General features: G+C 37.8%; 1 protein-coding gene across 1 annotated transcript in view; it reads right to left on the bottom strand.

Annotated features, from left to right (window-relative positions):
• Positions 1-20,667, bottom strand: part of ERCC6L2 (ERCC excision repair 6 like 2) — a 66,113-nt gene that overhangs the window by 27,465 nt on the left and 17,981 nt on the right. The window contains exons 4-10 of the mRNA XM_024208977.3: positions 19,309-19,428; positions 15,771-15,964; positions 10,739-10,900; positions 9,077-9,284; positions 7,389-7,529; positions 4,096-4,209; positions 1,831-1,950 (exon numbers count right to left, since the gene is read on the bottom strand). Coding sequence (XP_024064745.2) covers positions 1,831-1,950; positions 4,096-4,209; positions 7,389-7,529; positions 9,077-9,284; positions 10,739-10,900; positions 15,771-15,964; positions 19,309-19,428 — 1,059 coding nt within the window. The remainder of the gene's footprint in view (positions 1-1,830; positions 1,951-4,095; positions 4,210-7,388; positions 7,530-9,076; positions 9,285-10,738; positions 10,901-15,770; positions 15,965-19,308; positions 19,429-20,667) is intronic.

The following is a 20,667-nucleotide window of genomic DNA, read 5'->3' as shown; positions in this document are numbered from 1 at the left end:
AGTAGCAGCCTCAATTTGCGAACAGGGTTTCTTTGAGGTATATTCCCTACCTGGGGAACCAGAGGTCTGCTCCCTAATGACTTTTTGAGAATATTTGAGTTTTCCTCTTAGAAGCTCTATGGGAGAGTTGTGTGGTAATGGTTTAGGAGCTCTATTTGCTCAGAGACAGGTGTATGGCAGGGCGGGGGATGTCTCCGTGGCTTGGGTGAGAAGCCAAATGGATGGAGCTCTTCATCATGAGGAGGTGCAATTTAATCTCCCAGTTCTTTCTGGTTCTAGATTTTAACGCCAGACAAAAATTTCACTTTCCCCAAAAGTGAGACTCCCCAAAGCATGCAAATGGATGCACTGGGAATGGTCCCGTAGCTCACTAGGATAGACTTCTGGCACAAAAGGCAACATTTAAAACCGTGAGAGATGGGCATACCCTTCCAAAAATCTAATGTCCCAACATGAGAAAAAACCAGAAAGGACAACGGTCTTTACTACTTTTAGCTATTATTAACTACCACTACTACAACTAACTAAGCTAAGTGAAATTATGGGGGGAGAGAAACTACAGTGAAGGAAAGCTCAACTCTGACACTGCTGAGGCTCCATCTCCAGCAAAATGGTTGAGAAGGAACTGAGGGCAGTTCGCCCATACAGCTGTATATACCCAGGGTAAAGAGCACAAGGCTGAGCAGAGCATATGCGCAGGTCGAACAGGCACTGCTACCTAAAATCTCCAAATGCACAGGGTGCGCGCACACACACACACACACACACACACGAAATGGAGCACCCATAGTGACACTACCTGAAGAAAAACAAAAGGTAATAAATTAAAATTATCAGATCAGGAAGATATACCTAGAGGGATACCCTCAGGATCAGTGTTAGAACGGATTTAATCATCTGAAAGAGGTATTAATCAGCATGCTAATGAACTCCAGAGTTGATATTAAAATGAAAGGAGATGGAAATCCCAACAAGCCCAAAGAAATTAGAAACATATAGAAAACAAAATGAAATTCAACTTAGAAAAATGTAAGCAATCTGGAAAAAAAATCTGAAAACAATGATGCACAAACAAAAGAAGAACCCTGGGAAGCAGTAATGCTGAAGAGAATTAAGGATGATAGTTAAAACAAATTCAATATGACTTTGCAGTATATATAGCTGCAAAAAGGCCAATGCATTTCTGGATTGCACAAGCAAGCGCATCAAGGAGAGGGTGGTAGTGGTCCTTCTCTATGCGACTCTAGTTTGATAAGACATCAGTTCAGTTCTGGGCAATACATTTTCAGAAAGATTCCAAAAAAGAGTAACTCAGGCAATCAGGAGGCTAGAAAAATTGACTGATGAGGAAGGGTCTTAAGAGCTAAATATGTACAGCTAGGGTAAGAGAAGGCAATAGGCAGGAGACATAAATGGATATAAATCCATTATATTTAAAGACTGAACACTAGGAAGTGGTGACATTTTTTATGAAGATATAACTAGCGACTATAGTTATGAGTAATGGAATGAAAAGTAAAAATTTAGACTGCTATTGGGATGGAGGGAAGCTTCCTGACTACAGGGTCTTCCAAGAGAAGTATTGGATGCACCATTGCAAAGAACTAGAATGGACAAAGCACTAGAAAATGTTTTAATCAGGAATAATCCTTCATTGCCAGGGAATGGTATGGGTGATCTAGATCTTTTATATCTCTAACTTTCACGATCCAGAAAAGATACAAGGATTAGTTATAAAGTGGTTAGATAAATGGTAGATACAGATTTTCTCACACATCTATATTATAATCTCCAAAATTATGTAACACTGTTTTTTCCAAATATGTTTACCTTCATTTTCCCACTGTACTTTGGATCAGAAATTGTTTCAAAGGCTGCATCTTTGCTCAGCTGGACAAAATCTGGAAACTTGGAAAATACCTGGTTGCATACCCTTTTGATATGTTCTTCCTATAAAAAAAGGCAGAAAATGTGATCATCACAAACAAGAAAAATGAAGTTCAATATTAGAGATAGTTTGGTCCAGCATTAATCTGTGAAAGAGTGAAATAGGCTAAAAGAGCACATTCTTGATGACACTGGAATTAGTAGTAAATTTATAAAAGTGCTCAGTACAAAAGCATCTGACAAGAATAAAAAAAAATTGAGGTTTTAGCTTAAAGGATAAGAGGCTACATGGTTAAATATGAGAATTCTAGTAACTAGAGTCTGCCCAAAACACAACATAGTCCTCTCTCCTAGATTAAAGAAAATAAAAGTGCATTGCCTTACTTGGAAAAATACCAATGGTGGACTTTGGCATATATTAAAGAGAGCATTGCAAAATTTTCATTCCCTAATGGAGAAGTTCCCAACCTCTCAAGATTATGAGGATCATTAATTTTCTGATCTCAAGTGCCACAATGGAAGATATGGCAACAGACTGCCTCGCAAACCCTCCCCCCCCCCTTTTTTTTTTTTTTTTTTTTTTTTTTTTAAGACTTTATTATTTGTTTAGTACAAACAAAGCTGGAGCTGGTCAAAACACAAATATCCTGTCCCAAAGAATTTACAATCTAAAGGACAGAAAGGACAGACAAAAAGACACTGAAAAATACAGAGGGAAGATTAAGAAAGATTTTTAAATCAGTATTTATACTATAACCTCACTTCTTGCTGGCTCCAAAGAAGAGTTGATTCTTTAGGAACAATATCAGAAAGGAGCGGGCAAACAGACTGGGAGGTTAAAAAAAAAAAAAGCAATGGGCTGGAATGGGAGGAGATGACAATAAGGCATTAAGACTGATCCTGAGATACTGAGTTCAGTGGGAGTGAGGGTGCTAGGTACCTTGCAGGGCCAGGCTCAAAAATACTGACTGATGGAACTAGAGCCCACGTTTCCTACTATCTTAGATTTTCCGGTTTGCTTACTGGCTGTAATTGTCAATATTTTAAATCAGTCTTTTGTGTACAGATATAATCAGACAGGTATCAACTGGCACACATACAGTAAATAATCATGGGAAATGAATTCACCATTAAATAATACTGCAATTCTAGCCTACTATATCATACCAGTAACTATTTCAAACACTGCAGCATACTGTAATTTCCATAAACCATTTGAACTCTTAATTTTTTGTCGTAACACTATTCTTCCAAAGCACGTCCAACAGAAGCGATATTTAAATGACATTTAGGCATTTACTATGGTGATCGGTGTAAGTATAAAGTCCTGGACTGCGAGGTGTAACACTTTTCAAAGAGGAACCGTCTTTTTGAGGAAGCAAATTGCCAAATCAAGCCAGGAATTCTGCACTTTTATCCCCATGAGGCCTCTAAATGAGGGTGATGACATCCCTTTCTATTTTACTCATTTGTGATCTTAGAGGTATATTGCAACACTTTAAAAAAAAAAAAGTTTCTATGCTGCCTCTGTCTTCACTTGAGGGAAGAAGTGAATTCCAAGAAAATATTGGTGTGCCAAAATCAGTTTAGATTCACAAATTCCCCCTTGCCATTCTAACAATTCAAGCTGACACTGTCTTCTCCTTGCCCCTACTTTGATAAAAGTATTTCTTCTTGTGCTGTTCAAAGCAATTCAGCTCTCTGAAAAGAACATAATTCTTTTGGAAAGCAAATTCCCTAAAATATTTTCTATTTTTACAAAGAAGCCCACCCGGGAGAAATTCTTTTGATAAACAAAAAAGTTACAAGTAGTTGCCTCTGACATTATTTGAACACTAAAATGTCTGCTTATCTCAATAATTACTGTTCCCAAAACATCACCAGAATTCAATTTTTAAAAATTACTCACGACTAAATGAAAAATACTGCTACTGTTGAAAACTATCGAATAAGGGTTGATCCTGCACTATAAAAGTCAATGGGAGTTTTGTCATTCAATTTTATGGGAACAGGATCAGACACCAAGCACTAACCAAAATACTTCAATTCCAGCTAGCTAGACAAAGAGATGAGGGTAAATAAAGTTGAAAAGAAGTTGAAAAGAAGTGGCCAGTCACAATTATAGCTAGCTGCTACAATAAGACTTTTTCACTAAAAAGTTTCTCCCTTTGTTTCAAGACTTTGCTCTTCAGGCAGATCCAAACCAACCTGAAGTTTGCTGGTGTTCTCGGTCTGTAGAAGAGCAGCATGATTAGCAACCTTCCGAAGGATTGTCAGGTAACTGAAATACAGTGCCCTCATTGTTTCACCATGGGCATTTGTCTGTAGAAACAAAGAAAACAAAAAAAGCAAGAATGCTTCCTAAAAGTACGAACAACCTAGAGAAATGTAAATATCCGAAAGTTATAGATATTCTAACCATATTTATTGGCAGCTGGCAGAATCAGGGTTCTAGAACTCTAAGATGAGAACTACCATTTTCAGCAGAGAGTGTATTTGCGATTTCTAAGTATTTTTTAAAACCTCTTCTACACAGATTAATATGGGAACCTTATTGATTTTATTAAAAATGCAGCATGACAGAGAATACCTACAATTTTCCTGCATTTTGTAACAAAAAGTATTAACGGAAAAGATTTCTTAAAGCTGACACCAGGCATAGGCAAGCTAAGCAATTGCTTAGGGCCCTGAGCAGCTCAAGGGGGCCCCCTATTATTGGTATGAGTTGTGTGGTGGGGTTCCAAAAATATTCCTGCTAGCACCGCCTCTGCTTCAAGACAACAATGTTGTTTATATTTGTTCTTACATATTACAGAACATGTAATTTATAGAAAGCTAAGGTGACCAAGAGGCCATGTAACACATCATAAGAAAAATAGAAATGTTACAATCAATTTAAATTCAAATTTAAACCACAGCTGTTTTAATGGCATCTTACCCAACAACAGCTAATAGTTTTCTTTCTGAAAAGAAACTCAACAATATTTTACCAACATAATAATAAAAATTATATAATTAAAATGACTTGAAATATTTATGCAAGGTTTTCTACTGCATCAGCTATGACATCAGATAATTGTGTTTTCCTGGTTATGGCTGACCGACTTTTGGCATGTTTACGTGTTTAAAATAACAGTCAGTGCATATCATTGAAGTTATTAGCCGACAAATAATAAAAATGATAGCTTTAGCACTTACACTCCATTTCCAATATTATTCTTAAATGCATACCATAACATTTTAACTACTGCCCAATCATGTTTTCCCCTTCTCCCTCTCAAATTGCTAGATTTCATGGGTAACTTCAGGAAGTTACTCTATAGCAATCTATTGTACACTTAAGCATCCAGGATGTGGTCAAGGGCTTCCAGTAATTTTAGGTGTCATTAGCGAACTGAATGAAATGGAGTGTCACTTTTCTCTACAAAACATCATGAGACATAGAAGCATGGAAAGAGCTAATGTTAAAATTGATGAAAAACCAGCAGCATACCCTCATAATGTAAAATGTATTAATAAAATAAACAATCCAAAAGCTGCCTTACTGTAAAAAGCATTTCAAAAAGAGACAAAATAGATAGGGTTATCACACTGAAGCAAAGCTGAAAAACATTTATAATGTACATGAGGAATAAATACACTATATAAAAGTGTGTCATTGGCCAGTATTATATGCTCATTTTACTATTATTGTAAAGTGTGCATTTGAATAATGATTTCCCATTACAGGGCAACTTCTGCAGAGTAATTACACATGTATGCTTATAATTTGAATCTATTGCTATTAGAGCTGGAAGAGAGCTAATAGGTCATTCAGTCCATCTCCCTGTCCCATGCAGGTTGTTCCCTACTGTATCTTTTCTAATGTTTTACCACAGCTCTAAGGCGGCTATTCCACAATCTAATACAGCTCAAGTAAGGAAGTTATTCTTGATATCCAATCTAAATTTTTCCATTCTTAAAATTTGAACCAGTTGGTTGAGAGAAACTGTCCATAATGCTCTCAACCCAGACTGTAATAGCTCTTAAAATTTGGGTGTCAAGAGCAGAGCAAACTGAGTGACCTGGAGACATAGATATGCCTAGACAATAAAGGGTGAGGGGGTACATGGAAGAAAACATGAGAGACTTCAATAAGTTAAAAGTAACAGGGAAGTTGACAAAACAACAGAGTATTTAATGTAAAGATAGAATACATGGGAATTTAGAAAAAATGCATTGCTTAAATTGGACAAGTAAAGACTGGGAAGAATACCAATCAGCCAAAAAGAGTGCAGTTTATTATTTTGAGAATCATAAAAAAGAATAAATTCAAAGCAGACAAGAGACTACAAGAAGTCTTCAGTAATTGCTACTTCAGGGAACAGCAAGACCAGTGGAGCTTGAGGCAACTTCCATCACAGCACTTCCATCAATAGTTAGATGACCAGTGTCTCAATCAGTTTGGTTTATTTTGTCTAGGTTTTTAAGTTAACAAGCTGCCTGAAGTTATATGATTTTATTTCAAATGTAACCATAGAATAAGCAGCATCAGCACTCCCAGGACATTTTAAGGGGCAAGGTTATGGATTTGCTGAAGTAACCATCCAGGGTGCAGTTCTTGAGTTTAAACTGACAGAGCAAATTCTTATCAAAGCCTCCTTCTGAATATCTTCTCCTTGCATGCAAAGTGCAATGGATGTACTGAGTGGAAGATCACAAGGGGTCAGTGGGTACAGTTAAGTCTGAGTTAATTTGAAATTATGCAGTTAAGTTAAACTATAACTAACTTTAAAGTTTCTTCCCCATGACCTCCAATTAACTGACACTATATTTATATATTTATAACTGGAGTTTAATGGCATTTTTTCCTGAAGTTCAGTATTTTAATAGTTTTCCTGTATGTACAGTATATTTTCCTTGGTTTGTTCTTTAAATTGATTTCCCTATTTTTCAAAACAAATTTTTATTGTTTAATAGATTTTGTTGCCAGTGTATTTATATACATATATCTTTTGTTCCACTTTCCCTTGTGAACTGTTACCTACAGATTAAGACAGCCCCTTCTTTGCAGAAATAATCATTTGTGAATAGTGACTACCACTATCTCTCATCCTAATTAGAGACAGAGAATGTGAGAATCTCAGCCACCAAATTGTCATAACTATCAGCAAATATTGGCTATTTAATGGCAATGACCAAGTAACGTACTTACCCTTCATCCCTCACCTTGGATTATTAAACAAATATAAAAAGGGATCAAAGAATTTCTATTCTGCCCTCAACTGCTACAAAAGTTGTGTAAGCAAAGGTGAGAGACAGCCAGTGGATCTAGGGGAATAGTGGTTTTGGGGGATGCTCCACTCTGCAACCCCTCTTTTGGTGATCTATTAGGAACAAGACCTGCAAAATAGGTAGGGACAGTCATTCTCTGAAGCATGCTCCTTCACATTGTCCAAACCAGCAGGTGGAGAGATGCAAGTTACTGCACCTCCTGAAATCTAGACTGTGAAAATACTTACTTTGTAACAACAATTCTTCCTTTTACGGCCACTGCTACAACTACAGGGCTCCCGTGCTCGCAGTACTAAGCTCACATCTTCTGTTGCCAACACAGCTTGATATACTTGTTTCTGGAACTCTGTCAGGGAACAGTATACCATCTGCCAAGATAGAACCCCAAAATACAATTGTATGCAGCATACAGGAAAAAACAACAAAGACAACAATAAAAATATAAAACAAATGTTAAAATACTAAAATTATGGAAAATGGAAAATAAACTAGTAGATGTATAGGTAGTAACAGGGCATTTTTCTGCTCCCAATAAAGAACTGCAGGCTGATGTGCTGGAAAAAAAGTGTGAAAATATGGTCAACAGGTAACTGTGGTAATTTTAAGACTTTTTTTTTAACCAATTCTATTAGCAGTATTAAAATCAAACTACATCAATCGTTCTGTAGTTTTACTTCCACTACATTTTCTTTAGGCTTTTTTTTTTTTTTTTTTTGGTGAGTGAGTGAAGGGTTTAAAAGGCCTAGCCGTAAAGGTTCTTGCCCACTTAGTCAGAATGGTTTATTTGCCTTTTCCTTTCGCTCCCCTTTGGCACTAACTATTGTAGAACACTTCTACTGTCAGGGAAGATAAAACACAGTCAAATCTAAGGAAGCCATTGATACCGAGAGTCACAGGAATGAGAGAGAGAGAGAGAGAGAAGGGGGATCTGTACAGTGGTGTGTCCAAAACTCTTATCCCTCCTCCCAAAGACCATGGGTGGCATCTCCATGACATCTTTGGTCTTAACCAGCAGGAGACACAAAATCCCAAGATCACTTCTGAACCTAGGCCACCCACATAGCAACAGCACCATGCTGTGCTATAATAATACAACAGTAACTTGAACATATACTCACATTAACAAGAGAATGAAAAGAAATAAAACCTGCTAGATTTAGAAAAGCATCTGACTGACATTTGTGTTAATCTTTCCTTTAGAAGACACAGTTTGGATGACATTATTACAGGCTCTGTATGAAGGGCAAAACAAAATCTAGAAAAACAGCTGCAAGCTAATGTGTTTAATTTATTAAATGTATTTGTGCTTGCCGGATAGATAAATTCTCATATTCATCAAAACATCCTAGTCATGATGATTAAAAAAAAAAAAGTATGAATTCTTAAATTATGTTTATGCCAGCACTAAAGAAACGGCCACAATTGGACACAATTAACTTAATAAAAACCATTTTCAAGTATTCTATTAAAATGAATACCAAAAAAGGAGAGGATTGAGAGTAATTGTCTTTTAACAAGTCTTAATTTATATATTATCAGACTTCATATCCTGCATAGGCTTTCATGAGATCAAGGCTGCACACAGAAATGTGTAGCTGATATTAGAAACATAATTACAACTGTGAATATAAATTAAGCATCTGGACGTGTTAATGGTCAGTCAAATGCCCTGCTGGGCATTTCCATACTCAAATAACTCAATCCGAACACGCAATCATAGTAATTATGTGAACACATTAAGTGTGCTATTGCATGTGCATTTTTGCTCACAGCCCTGGACCTCTGAACTCTTGAAAAATCTGACCACAGAACCATGAACTACTAGATACACTAGACAAAACAACACTATGATATATATGATAGCAACCAAAATATGATATATTTATTAGTATTTTGTAAAAATAGTCACTCTTACTCTGTCTTCCTTCTTTGGCAACTGATCACTAATAAAAGCCTTAGTACGTCTCAGGAACCAGCCAGACATTTTTCTTGCTAGCTTCTGCATGGCCTTTCGACCTGTTGCTAGCTCTCTCTTAGTTGCGGTGTGCCTCTGGCCATGCTCCACTGGATCAGAAAATTCCTTCTTGAAATGTGTTCTGCTACCCAAAAGTCCGGGTATAGCCCTAAAAGAAATAAAACAGCAGCAGTCATTTGCTGAACACCAATGCAGAATATCCTCTTCCATTGACTAAAAGCATATGAAATATTCCTGACTAAAAGTGACAGATCTTAAATCAATCATCAGCAGTGAAATGAATAAATATGATTCCTGTATATAACAGAAATGTATCATTCTACTTCCAGACAGTCAGCCTTTCCATATACTCACTGTCAGCCTAAATTTAGGCACCTAAATCCCTATACAGGCTCTTCAGTAATAATGACTCAATCTTCAAAGGAGCTCAGTATCTGCAGGTCCAATGGATGCTGACACGTGTTATGAATCAGGTCAGTATTATTTAGGAGCTTATTTAAGAATTTAGGTGCCTGAAGTTTAGGCACCCAGGTTTGAAAATGTTGACTTTGATTCTTTCTGCTTTAATTCCATCCGGTCATACAGATATCAAATAGTTTAATGAATCTGAATCTAAAGAAAACAACAGTAATTATTAAACTCATTAGGCATTTCCTGAGCAATACTCCCTATTGGGTAATCCAGTCTAACACCATCTCAATGTTTTAGTTGCTTGGATTTTACATTAAGCTTTGCTACTAACTCATCCCCTTCCTGACATTTCAACTCAGCCCACAATTGCTCCGTATTTAAGATTTTTAAAATTGTAACTAATAAAAGATTACTTTGTTTGCACTTTCCATTCCCTCAGCTGGGGTCTTTTTTCCTCTTTGGGGCAGGGACTGTCCCTTCCTATATATTGCACAACACCTAGCACATTGTGGGCACTACTGAAATATGAATATACACCTCTACCCCGATAGAACGCTGTCCTCGGGAGCCAAAAAATCTTACCGCGTTATAGGTGAAATCGCGTTATATTGAATTTGCTTTGATCCGCCGGAGTGTGCAGCCCTGCCCCCCTGGAGCACTGCTTTACCGCGTTATATCCAAATTCGTGTTATATCGGGGTAGAGGTGTATAATTAATCATCATGAGGACACACAACACTCCTAGCTACATGAATGTGAGTTGTGCACTTTAGACAAAGCAGGGAGCAGAGTGCCTGAGACTAGGAGCTAAATAATTATTCTTATCCTGTTATGTGTGGGGTGGAGTGGGGGCACCACAGGCCAGGGAAAGAAAGAAAGGACCATTGGAAAGAAGTTAGGAGGGGTAACAGTAAGAGAAAAGAACTCCTCCCCTGCTTACCAGTACCCAAAAGAGTGAGGGGACAAGGAGAACCAGATACAAGCTATCCAAGACTAATGTAAAAGATGGGTTATTCCAACAGTTTGAGGGCAGTGCCCTGGTGAGAAACCACATGTACTTCATGTGACACAAGGCAAAAGTGTGATGGGATTCCCACTATGGCCCTGTTTCTGGACATTGCTGAGCTCCATACATCACCACCCTGTCACTTCTCTGGATAAGTCTCAATTAAAAAATTAACTTCTTACTTACCAGTCCACGACGCACCATAGTTCTTTCATGTTGTTCTGAAGAATGGTTCCAGTAAGACCTATACGAACATTGCATTTTAAAGCCTTCATAGTTTGGGTTATTTGAGCCTTTGGATTCTTGATTCTGTGTGCTTCATCTACAATGACAGCTGACCATTCTAGGCTGTGGATCAACAGGAAATACAGTTTCATGTAGCGGTCACTTGCATTATCTCACAAACATGTACTCAGAATTAGCTGTGCTTCCTCACAATTGTTGACTAAAAACAAGTGACTTAAAATAAATGCCATCAACTTTAAAAAAATTCACAGACAAGTCCAAATGTAACAAGTAACACTTAATATTATTGTAACTGAAAAAACATATCACCTATTTTTTCAGCTAACTTTATGCATTTTACATTCTGTTGTGTGTACTCAGTTTCACTATAGTCCATTTGTTCAGATCCTTCACACAGATAAATGCAAGAAAAATAATGTTTCAGGAGACAGAAACATTTTGGTTTTACCATCACATACAATGGGACTTAGGTGTAGAGATTTTTAAAATTCTCTTTAAAAAAAAAAAAATCCTCAGTTTTCAAGATGGCAGTGTCCCTTAAACTGTAGTTTAAGAGGAATCTGGCTCCCTTTCTTGAGCATTAAATCAACTGTGCAATGAAAAATAAGCATCAGAAAATTGTACTAATCAAGTTTTTTAAGCTTGCACGAGGAGAATTTGATTACGTTCATCCATCTGTTATTCACATGTAGTTTATTTTTACTTTGCTACAACTAGAAATTAGGCTGGTTCCAACCCGGCAGCTAGCTGAGCCACCCACTATAGCTGGGGCCGAACCAAACTCATGGCCATGAAAAATCACGTGTTGGACTGTGAAATCTGGTCTCCCCCTGTGAAATCTGGTATTTTGTTTGTTTTTACCCTATACTATACAGATTTCACGGGGGAGGCCAGCGTTTCTTAAACCGGGGGTCCTGACCCAAAAGGGTGTTGCAGGGGGGTCAAGGTTATTTTAGAGGGGGTTGCGGTATTGCCGCCCTTATTTCTGTGCTGTCTTCAGAACTGCGCGGTCAGAGAGTGTAAGCTGTTGGCCAGGCGCCCAGCTGCAGCAGTGCAGAAGTAAGGGTGGCAATACCATACCATTGAACCCTTACTTCTGTGCTGCTGCTGGCGGCGGCTCTGCCTTCAGAGCTGGGCTCCCGGCCGGCAGCCACTGCTTTCCAGCTGCCCAGCCCTGAAGGCAGCGGCGCTGCCAGCGGTAGTGCAGAAGTAAAGGTAGCAGTACCACAACCCCCCCTACAATAGCCTTGCAACTCTCCTCCCCCCCCTTTAACACACACACACACACACACACACACACACACACACACACACACACACACAAAATTCCTTTTTGGGTCAGGACCCCTACAATTATAACACCATGAAGTTTCAGATTTAAATAGCTGAAATCATGAAATTTATTATTTTTAAAATCCTATATCCATGAAATTTACCAAAATGGACCGTGAACTTGGTAAGGCCCTAACTACAGCATTGCTTTTATAGGCTACTGCCTTTCCTATGATTAGACTTATCTTTTAAAAAATTAATTTAGCATATTGACAAGACTTTGTGGCCACAAATATGAACTATTGCCAGTCACGCTATACTAATTCTGTGAAAGAGAAAGACTGACTGTCTCCAGGGCTATTAACCCAGCAGCTTTTAATACCACTAACTCCACTTTTTAAAGATTTTTTTAAAAGTGAATTTAACAATTATAAAAAGGTAGCAGATTGAGAATCCTGTTTACTGAAATCTTCCATTTCCCCCACATAACAGGTACAGCATGGGTAGCAGCAATAGGGAAAACATCCTTATCAGTGAGTCTGAAATATGACTGTAGGGATGACAGGATTGTTCATTTTCTTTGGTATCTCTACTGCCAATGATATCGGGGGGACTGGTTAAGGGGTTGGAGGGATGTGGACGGGAAAGCTGCATATCTAGCAGCAAGGGAATTATGGACAACTGTTACAAAAGGAATTTGAACATCAGCAGCCATTGCATGGTAACAACTTTTGGTCACTATCAGTCTGGAACACAATAAAACCCCATGACCTAAAGGTGAAATGATTCATACCACATTACTAATCCTGAGTCATCCAGCCCCCAGAGAGATTTATTTAAATTCAAATTTATAAACCAGGTAGAAGATTAGTTCTGAAATAATTATATTTTGAGCAATTTCAAAATACATTCACTTCAAGTTTGATGCTCCTTTAATACAATCAAGCAGCTGCAAGTAGGGGCAGGCATATTTTAAAGTATCACGTTTTTTCCCCTTGTTTTAAAAAAGCCCTATTTTAGATTAAATTTATTTTTAAGACTGAACCTTCATTCGGTACTACTGAAATACTCTGAATCAAGTAGCCCATGTCAGTCTCCTACATTTCAAAAATCTACTGTAAGAAAAGTCAGATCCTCTCAAGAGAGCATAAAAGAGATAAAACCATGGCTAGATGCAAAGTAGGAACAGGAACAAGCATATTTGAAAGTAACCAAGTAATTTCAACTAATCATTCCTTATGCTCACGCATGAAGAGATTTGAGTACAGGGATTACTTCTCCCTCTCACACAGATTCTCACATCTCTACTCCAAACCACAGTATTTTTAAACAAGACTAGGTTAACAGAGATAGCTATAGGGATCTCTTCAGCTATGATTCAATCTAAATTGTTATCAAGTCCTGAAGGTGAACCCAGCTGTTTAAACTACAAGACCATGTCAAGCTGTCAGCAAGTTTGTACTGTGAGTTCTCTAGTATTTAAACAGTCAATGCTGACTTGCTCGCTTGATTGTACTCAAGGTCATGAACTACAGCAGAGACAAATTGGAAAGCAGGAAGACCTCAAATTCTATAAAGTCCTTTGGGGTATTAAGAAACATAAATATTACAATATATCTCTTACTTAAAGTTTCCTGAATTGAGGGACCAACACAACCTGGCAAAAAGCACTGCACTGTGTCAACTATTTGCACTGTACACCAGAAGTTCATCTATTGTGAGGACTTGTTGGGGGGTGAGGGCGCTATGGAGAGTTCTATGCTAAACTGCATTGAAAGACAGCTAAATAAATAAATATTAAATAATTTTCTATCATTACTTTTCCATGTAGTCAACTGCTGTAGTTGCTCCAAAAATATTATATGATCATGAATGGGCAGTGAGGCTGTCTGTGGGATCACAGAAGAGAGGGTGGGTTGTCTATGAGACAATTAAAGCATGGTCCACTAACAGTGGATACTGACCTCTGTCATGCAACAGGGATATGTAACCTAGATGCATATTGTACTACTAGTGATGACCCGCAGCTTTGCCATTCAAGTTTATGGCAAGTATGGGGGTGGGAGAGTATGTGCACTGTGCTGGGAAATCTTGTGTTGATTTGTGCGAATGGCGAATGCTGCGGTGAGGAGCTATCTGTGTTTGGGGTTATTGTGTGTTCTGGGAGACTTGTGCTGAGTTGTGTCTAGGGGGTGTGCACTGGGAGACTGTTGAGCTGTATGGGTGGTGAATGACGGTTAGTTGAGTTAATTTGTGTGAGGGTATTATGTTTGGGTATTTTGTGTTGTGCAATTTGTAAAGTCAAAATGGCTGAGAACTTAAAAAAATACATTTTCCCCAAAGTTTGTGCCCAGAGCTGCTCCCTGTTGGGAGGCACCACCATCTTTTTGTTACCCCACACAGCTGTCACTCCCACCTCCTCTGATCAATTGTCATATTCTAACCACCACAGAACCTTTGGACTCCCAACATTCCACCTGGTTCTCACAGGGAATATGAGTGAGATTGGCGGAAATGTGTGTGTAGTACTGGGAGATTTTTGTTGATTTGCATGTGGGTTGTGTGGTGATGGGAGCTTTGTGCAGGTGGCAAGTGAGGGATATGTGCTGCGGTGGGGGCTGCGTGTGTTTGGGGTTACTCTATGGGCAGGGTTATGTTGGTGGTTTTGAAGAACTGCAGCAGTTGGACCCAGTAATTAACCATCTGGCCAGTCTCCCTCATACAACCAATAAAATTGTTGCAAGCTAATTAGGTGTAGATATTAACTCTGATATGGCAATGGCCTAGGACTCTTTGCCTGACTTTGGCTGTACACCACATGGGTGTAATTCATAGTCAAAATGGCTGAAAACTTAAAAACTGGACTGCAACAGACTGCAAATCATGCTGATGATTCAACCTTGTGATATTCTGAACAAAAAGAGTTCACAACCATGCTTGAAGCTGTTTCCATCACTTCACATTGATTCTATACAAATCTTATGTTTCAAAGTGACAATCCTGGAATCTTATTATATACATGAAAAAATGTGACTAGGACAGGGATTCTCAGGGTATCAAGCCTCTGCCATCCCATATATTTTAGTGGTCATTGTGGGGGGCAGAATGGGAGAAACAGAGACTAGTTTGCCTGACATTTCAACATTTAATACAGCTATCATTTCAATAAGTACCTTCTTGGGGGTTACCCTTTAGAAAGAGAGATTCTGTTTGGCAAGTTCACTGGATATAGATATACTGTATCTCTTCATTCCACCTCCCAGTAAGGAGTTAGATCAGGGGTAGGCAACCTATGGCACGCATGCCAAAAGTGGCACGCGAGCTGATTTTCAGTGGCACTCACACTGCCCAGGTCCTGGCCACTGGTCTGGGGGGCTCTGCATTTTAATTTAATTTTAAATGAAGCTTCTTAAACATTTTAAAAACCTTATTTACTTTACATACAACAATAGTTTAGTTATATATTATAGACTTATAGAAAGAGACCTTCTAAAAACATTAAAATGTATTACTGGCACGCGAAACCTTAAATTAGGAGTGAATAAATGAAGACTCGGCACACCACTTCTGAAAGGTTGCCGTCCCCTGAGTTAGATTCACAGGATTTAAATAGTTGTCAAAAAAAATTTAAAACCAAAACACAATAGACTGTTACAAAAACAGTGTTTGCACAAATGAAAGTTAGAAAATGTTACATTACCTGTTAAGTTCATCCAAACATAGGCGAAGCGTCTCATATGTTGTTAGAGCAACCTCATACTTTCCCTGCTTGATACGACTCAGTTCATTGTCCTTTCTACTGCCATGTAAAATAGCGACCCTGAAATAGCCCCAAGTGTCCAACTCATCCTTCCAGTTATAAAGCACAGAAAGAGGGGCCACTATTAGGAAAGTCTAAAAACAAACAGCTGTCATTATACTGCTGCAGAACCCATGTCAAAAACATTGTATCGAGAGCTGTTATGCAAAAGTCAAAATAATGAGCATTGTTTTAGTATTTAAAAGTTTGAATTTTATTTAATCATTTTCCATGAATGATATCTATTATTTGCTTAGAGTTATATGAACTGAATAGAGAAGAATCTGGAAAGAAGATTAGAGGACAAACTCATAAAAGTAAAACAATCTGAGTTTATTTACAGTGTGTTATCATCAGAGGAAACATATAGTAAAATGGTGTCCAGAAGGAGTACTCCTTCAAAACAATAATGGTAGTTACTCAAGTTATACTGTAAAGCTTAAAAAAAAAAAAATCTACTTCATATGGACAGTGAGAGTAAAACTGATGAAATGCAAGAAATGTAAAAAAATTATGACTGTAGACTGATGGAGAAAACACAAACCATCACTTTCTACTTCTATAGAATTTGCATCCACAGATCACAAAATGTTTTACAGATGGGAAAACAGAGGCACAGAGTGATTCAGTAACTTGTTCGATGTCAGGAAGTTAGTTAATGGCAGAGCAAAGAATAGAAAACAGATTTTTTGTCTTCCAAAAGACACCTGCAACTGAATTATATAATTAGTCCATTAACTATATTTGCTACAACTAGCCTCAAAAGGCCAATATTGATTCACATTTTATTTGTTTTATAAAATGTATTTTAGGTATTAGCGATATTAACCCTTGCCAGAAAATTGCAAAACACTAAAATTGTTCGTGGTAGATACAGTTAGCTGATTTCAACCTTTTTACAACATGTATTTTAGTTCTATGCATATATTCCAATACAGTAGATATTCTCTGGATTCAATTGTGAATTTTTGTTTAATAAAGTATTTCAAATTTACCTCTACTGTTTTGTATTTAGTAAGCGTTTGTATTAGTATGTTTACATGGCTTTCATAAAAAGAAACATATGACTGCTAATTGGTACATGCCATTGAATAGGACACAGGACTGGGAAACAGGACACTAGGTTCTATTCCTGGTTGACACACCTTGGAAAGTCACTTAACTTCTGTGCCTCAGTTTTCTCTCATCTGTACAATGGGAATAATACTAAATTAACCACATTTGAGAACTCGTTTAAAATGCACAGATAAAAAGCACTATATAAATATTAAGTATTATTAATAATACCAAAATCTTTTATAATCCTGGTCCCATTACAAATGCTCATTCAAAGAATTGTGGGACCAACTCATGGGCAAGATATTGAAAAGCTTCCATTTAGCACATTACTTTGGCTAAAGGAACTAATCAGAACTTTACGAATAAAAGTATGTATCTCAGAATCCTATTTCAAGCATCAATACTTATTACTTGTTTACACCACCCAAAAGAGAAATAAGGGTTACTTGCATATTGTATACCATTGACACTTTTGTCATCATTTTTTTCTCTCTTTCTTTTCAGGGAATTGAACCACAAAGGAAAGTTTCTTGAAATCCACCTTGTCTAAACTACTGCATACAATAGGTTTCCAAAAGACCGATTTTTAAGCAATATACAAATTCATTGTGGCAAAAATCATCAAATAAGAATTAAAGTAAGACTAAAAGAGGCAATTCAAAAGTAATTTTACTTAGTTGAACATCTCTTCAGCTATATCATGGACAGGTGTAACTTATAATGTTAGTTATGTGTCTTAGATGTTCTCTACTCCCTCAACTTATGAACTGTGAAACTGAAAATATTATCCAAATTCTACTCATTATGTTGGTTCCATACACATTGATACAAATAAAATATTAAAAGACACCTGCTACAGAATAATATATAAATTATCATTATAAATGCCATTACTTTAAAACAGTGGCAAACTTGCTGGTGCAGTCTTAAAACATGGGGCCCATTAAATCAACGATATTAAGTTGCAGCTGATTTAATCCTGAAAAGAAGATGGATCCACAAACCAACCATTAAAAATATGTAAGTGTTAAGAATTTAAATAAAAGGTTTAAAGGTTTAAGATGGTTCCTGCAACTCAATCACCTCAATCAAATGAAAATCACCTGGGTCTTTCAATGTAGGCATACGAAGGTGTGTCTTACATTTAAAATAAACTTTTAGATAATTTATCCATTTCCTAACATTATAACAGTTTATACACGAAATCATATAGCCTCACTTCTAAAATCATCATCTGTCTACCATTCAACATTTTATAGCTTATGGACACTTCACAGATACAATAATGTCATTTTGAGCCATCAAAACACCTATCAACTTGTAACAGTCATTATAAAGGGAGCCAATAGCTATCCCTACGTTTAGGTTGCCTAGCACTTTCTATTATAAAAGATCCTTCCCGTCTTTTTTGAGACACACTAAAACCTCCATCGTTTGTAGCAGGATTTTGAAATTCATCAGAGGGAAAGCCCTTAGGCTGGAGAAATACTTTTTCTTTGTCTCATGAAATTACACTCGGTTCTCCTGACATGAACCATTTTCCTTTTCTTGCTTCCATTGCTCATAGGTCTTAATTACATGATCACATGCAGTTTTCCATAGGACACTTGCCTAATTCAGTGCACAGAAAGGACACACATGGAAGAGTTAAGGTTACACTAGCATTTCCTAACTTTCGAGTGCTTGACTTTGCAACTTAAATAATGTTTTTTAACAGTTTCGGTATGCAATATACTATGTATTAAAGCATAATCAAATAACATTTAATTTTCCTTTCACGGACAATGGCTTCACTACCTACTTAGACCATTGGCTTCATCCTGCTGAATTTTCCTATTGAATTTTCACATTTTGGTACAGTTAAATACAGGGCTGGCTTTAGTAAGTGCGGGGCCCGATTCGAATACCCGGCGGCGGTCCGGGTCTTCGGCGGCGGGTCCTTCATTCGCTCCGGGTCTTCCGTGGCACTGAAGGACCCGCCGCCGAAATGCCGCTGAAGACCCGGAGCGAGTGAAGGACCCACCGCCGACGTGCCACCGAAGACCCAGACCGCCGCCGAGTGAGTAAAAAAATTAAAAAGGCGCCTATATTAGGTGCTCTTTTTTAGGGCGCGGGGCTCGATTCGGGGGAATTGGCCTAAAGCCGGCCCTGGTTAAATAAATGCTAGACCTACATACTGCATTGTCTCGGTTTTTAAAAAACCGGGAGGTTGACTTGCATTATCTAAAATCCATGAACATCTGTATTTCCACATGCAAACACCCCAAAACCTGGCATACGCAAACATATTTTTTGCAGTGCAAGTAAGCTTTTATAAAAAAAACACAGCATCAGCTTTTATGTTATAAAAAAAAAAGTCTCTAACAATTAAAATCTGTACCTTTTTGGGGATATATGTTGGTTCTTTTTTCATGGTCCTCAATAAAAACTCTGGCATATTGTTTTCAATATCTTCACGTGTTCCCTTTTTGCATAGTACTGCAGCCAGAAATGAAATGACCTAGAGAAAGAATGCAATTTACAGTGAATATGCAGAAAATGCAACAAAACATGAATATGTCCTTCAGACAGCAGACATTCAGGGCACGATCCTGGAAGTGCTAAGCATCCTCAGCTTTTGCTGACTTCATCCTTGAGATATGAGCTCAACTCTCCTACAGGGCTAGAATGTTTGCTAATGAGTGAAGAAAAAAAACAGTGCCCTGAAAAATACACAAGATGTAGTGCAGGAGAATAGGGAGAAATGATGGAAGGGGCATGCCTAGCAACTTTCCAAAGAAGTGAGGAAATAGGGTCCTTGAATGGGAAAACAGAAGCAGCACAGATGTGGTTAATCCACCTGAAACTTCAGTCCAAAGTTTCCTCTGGGGAAGGGTTTTAAAGTGATGGTTACCCAATCCTATTAATATGTATTTCTTATATATTTCATAGATAAGGCCAGAAGAGACCACTATTACCTGCTAGTCTGACCTCCTGTATACACAGGCCATAGGACTTTCCTGAATTAAACTAGAGCATGTCTTTTAGAAAAACATTCAATCTTGATTTAAAAATTGCCAGTGACAAAGAATCCATCACAACTTGATAAATTGTTCCAATGGTTAATTACCCTCAATGTTAAAAATGTGCACCTTATTTCCAGCCTACCTTTATCTAGCTTCAACTTACAGCCATTGGATCTTGTTATATCTTTCTCTGCTAGATTGAAGAGCCCAATATCAAATTTTGGGGCCCCATGTAGGTACTTATAGACTACAATCAAGTCACCCCTTAACCTTCTCTTTGTTAAACTGAATAGACTGACGCAAGGAGCTCAAATCACTATAAAGGCATGTTTTCAAATCTTTTAATCTAGCAGTTTTCAACCTTTTTTCATTCGCAGATCCTGAAAATTTTTTGAATGGAAGTGTGGACCTCTTTGGAAATGTTAGACATAGTCTGCGGTCCCCCAGGGGGCCATGGACCACAGGTTGAAAGCCACTGTTTATGCTAACAACCACCTTTCGCGGACCTCTTAGACAGACCACTGACCCCCCAGAGGTCCACAGACCACATATTAAGAAGCACTTTGATCATTCTTGTGGCTCTTCTCTCAGCCCTCTCCAATTTAGCATCAGCCTTCTTGAATTGTGAACATCTGAATTGGACATAGTATTCCAGTAGCAGTTGCACTAGTGCCAAATACAGCGGTAATATAACCTCCCTACTCCTACTTGATATTTCCTTGTTCATGCATCCA

This window comes from Terrapene carolina, unplaced genomic scaffold, assembly GCF_002925995.2.
Source record: "Terrapene carolina triunguis isolate 2854851 unplaced genomic scaffold, T_m_triunguis-2.0 Scaffold113, whole genome shotgun sequence".
NCBI lineage: Eukaryota > Metazoa > Chordata > Testudines > Emydidae > Terrapene > Terrapene triunguis.
The sequence above is the reverse complement of the archived record's forward strand: the minus strand, read 5'-3'. Positions and strand labels throughout refer to the sequence as shown.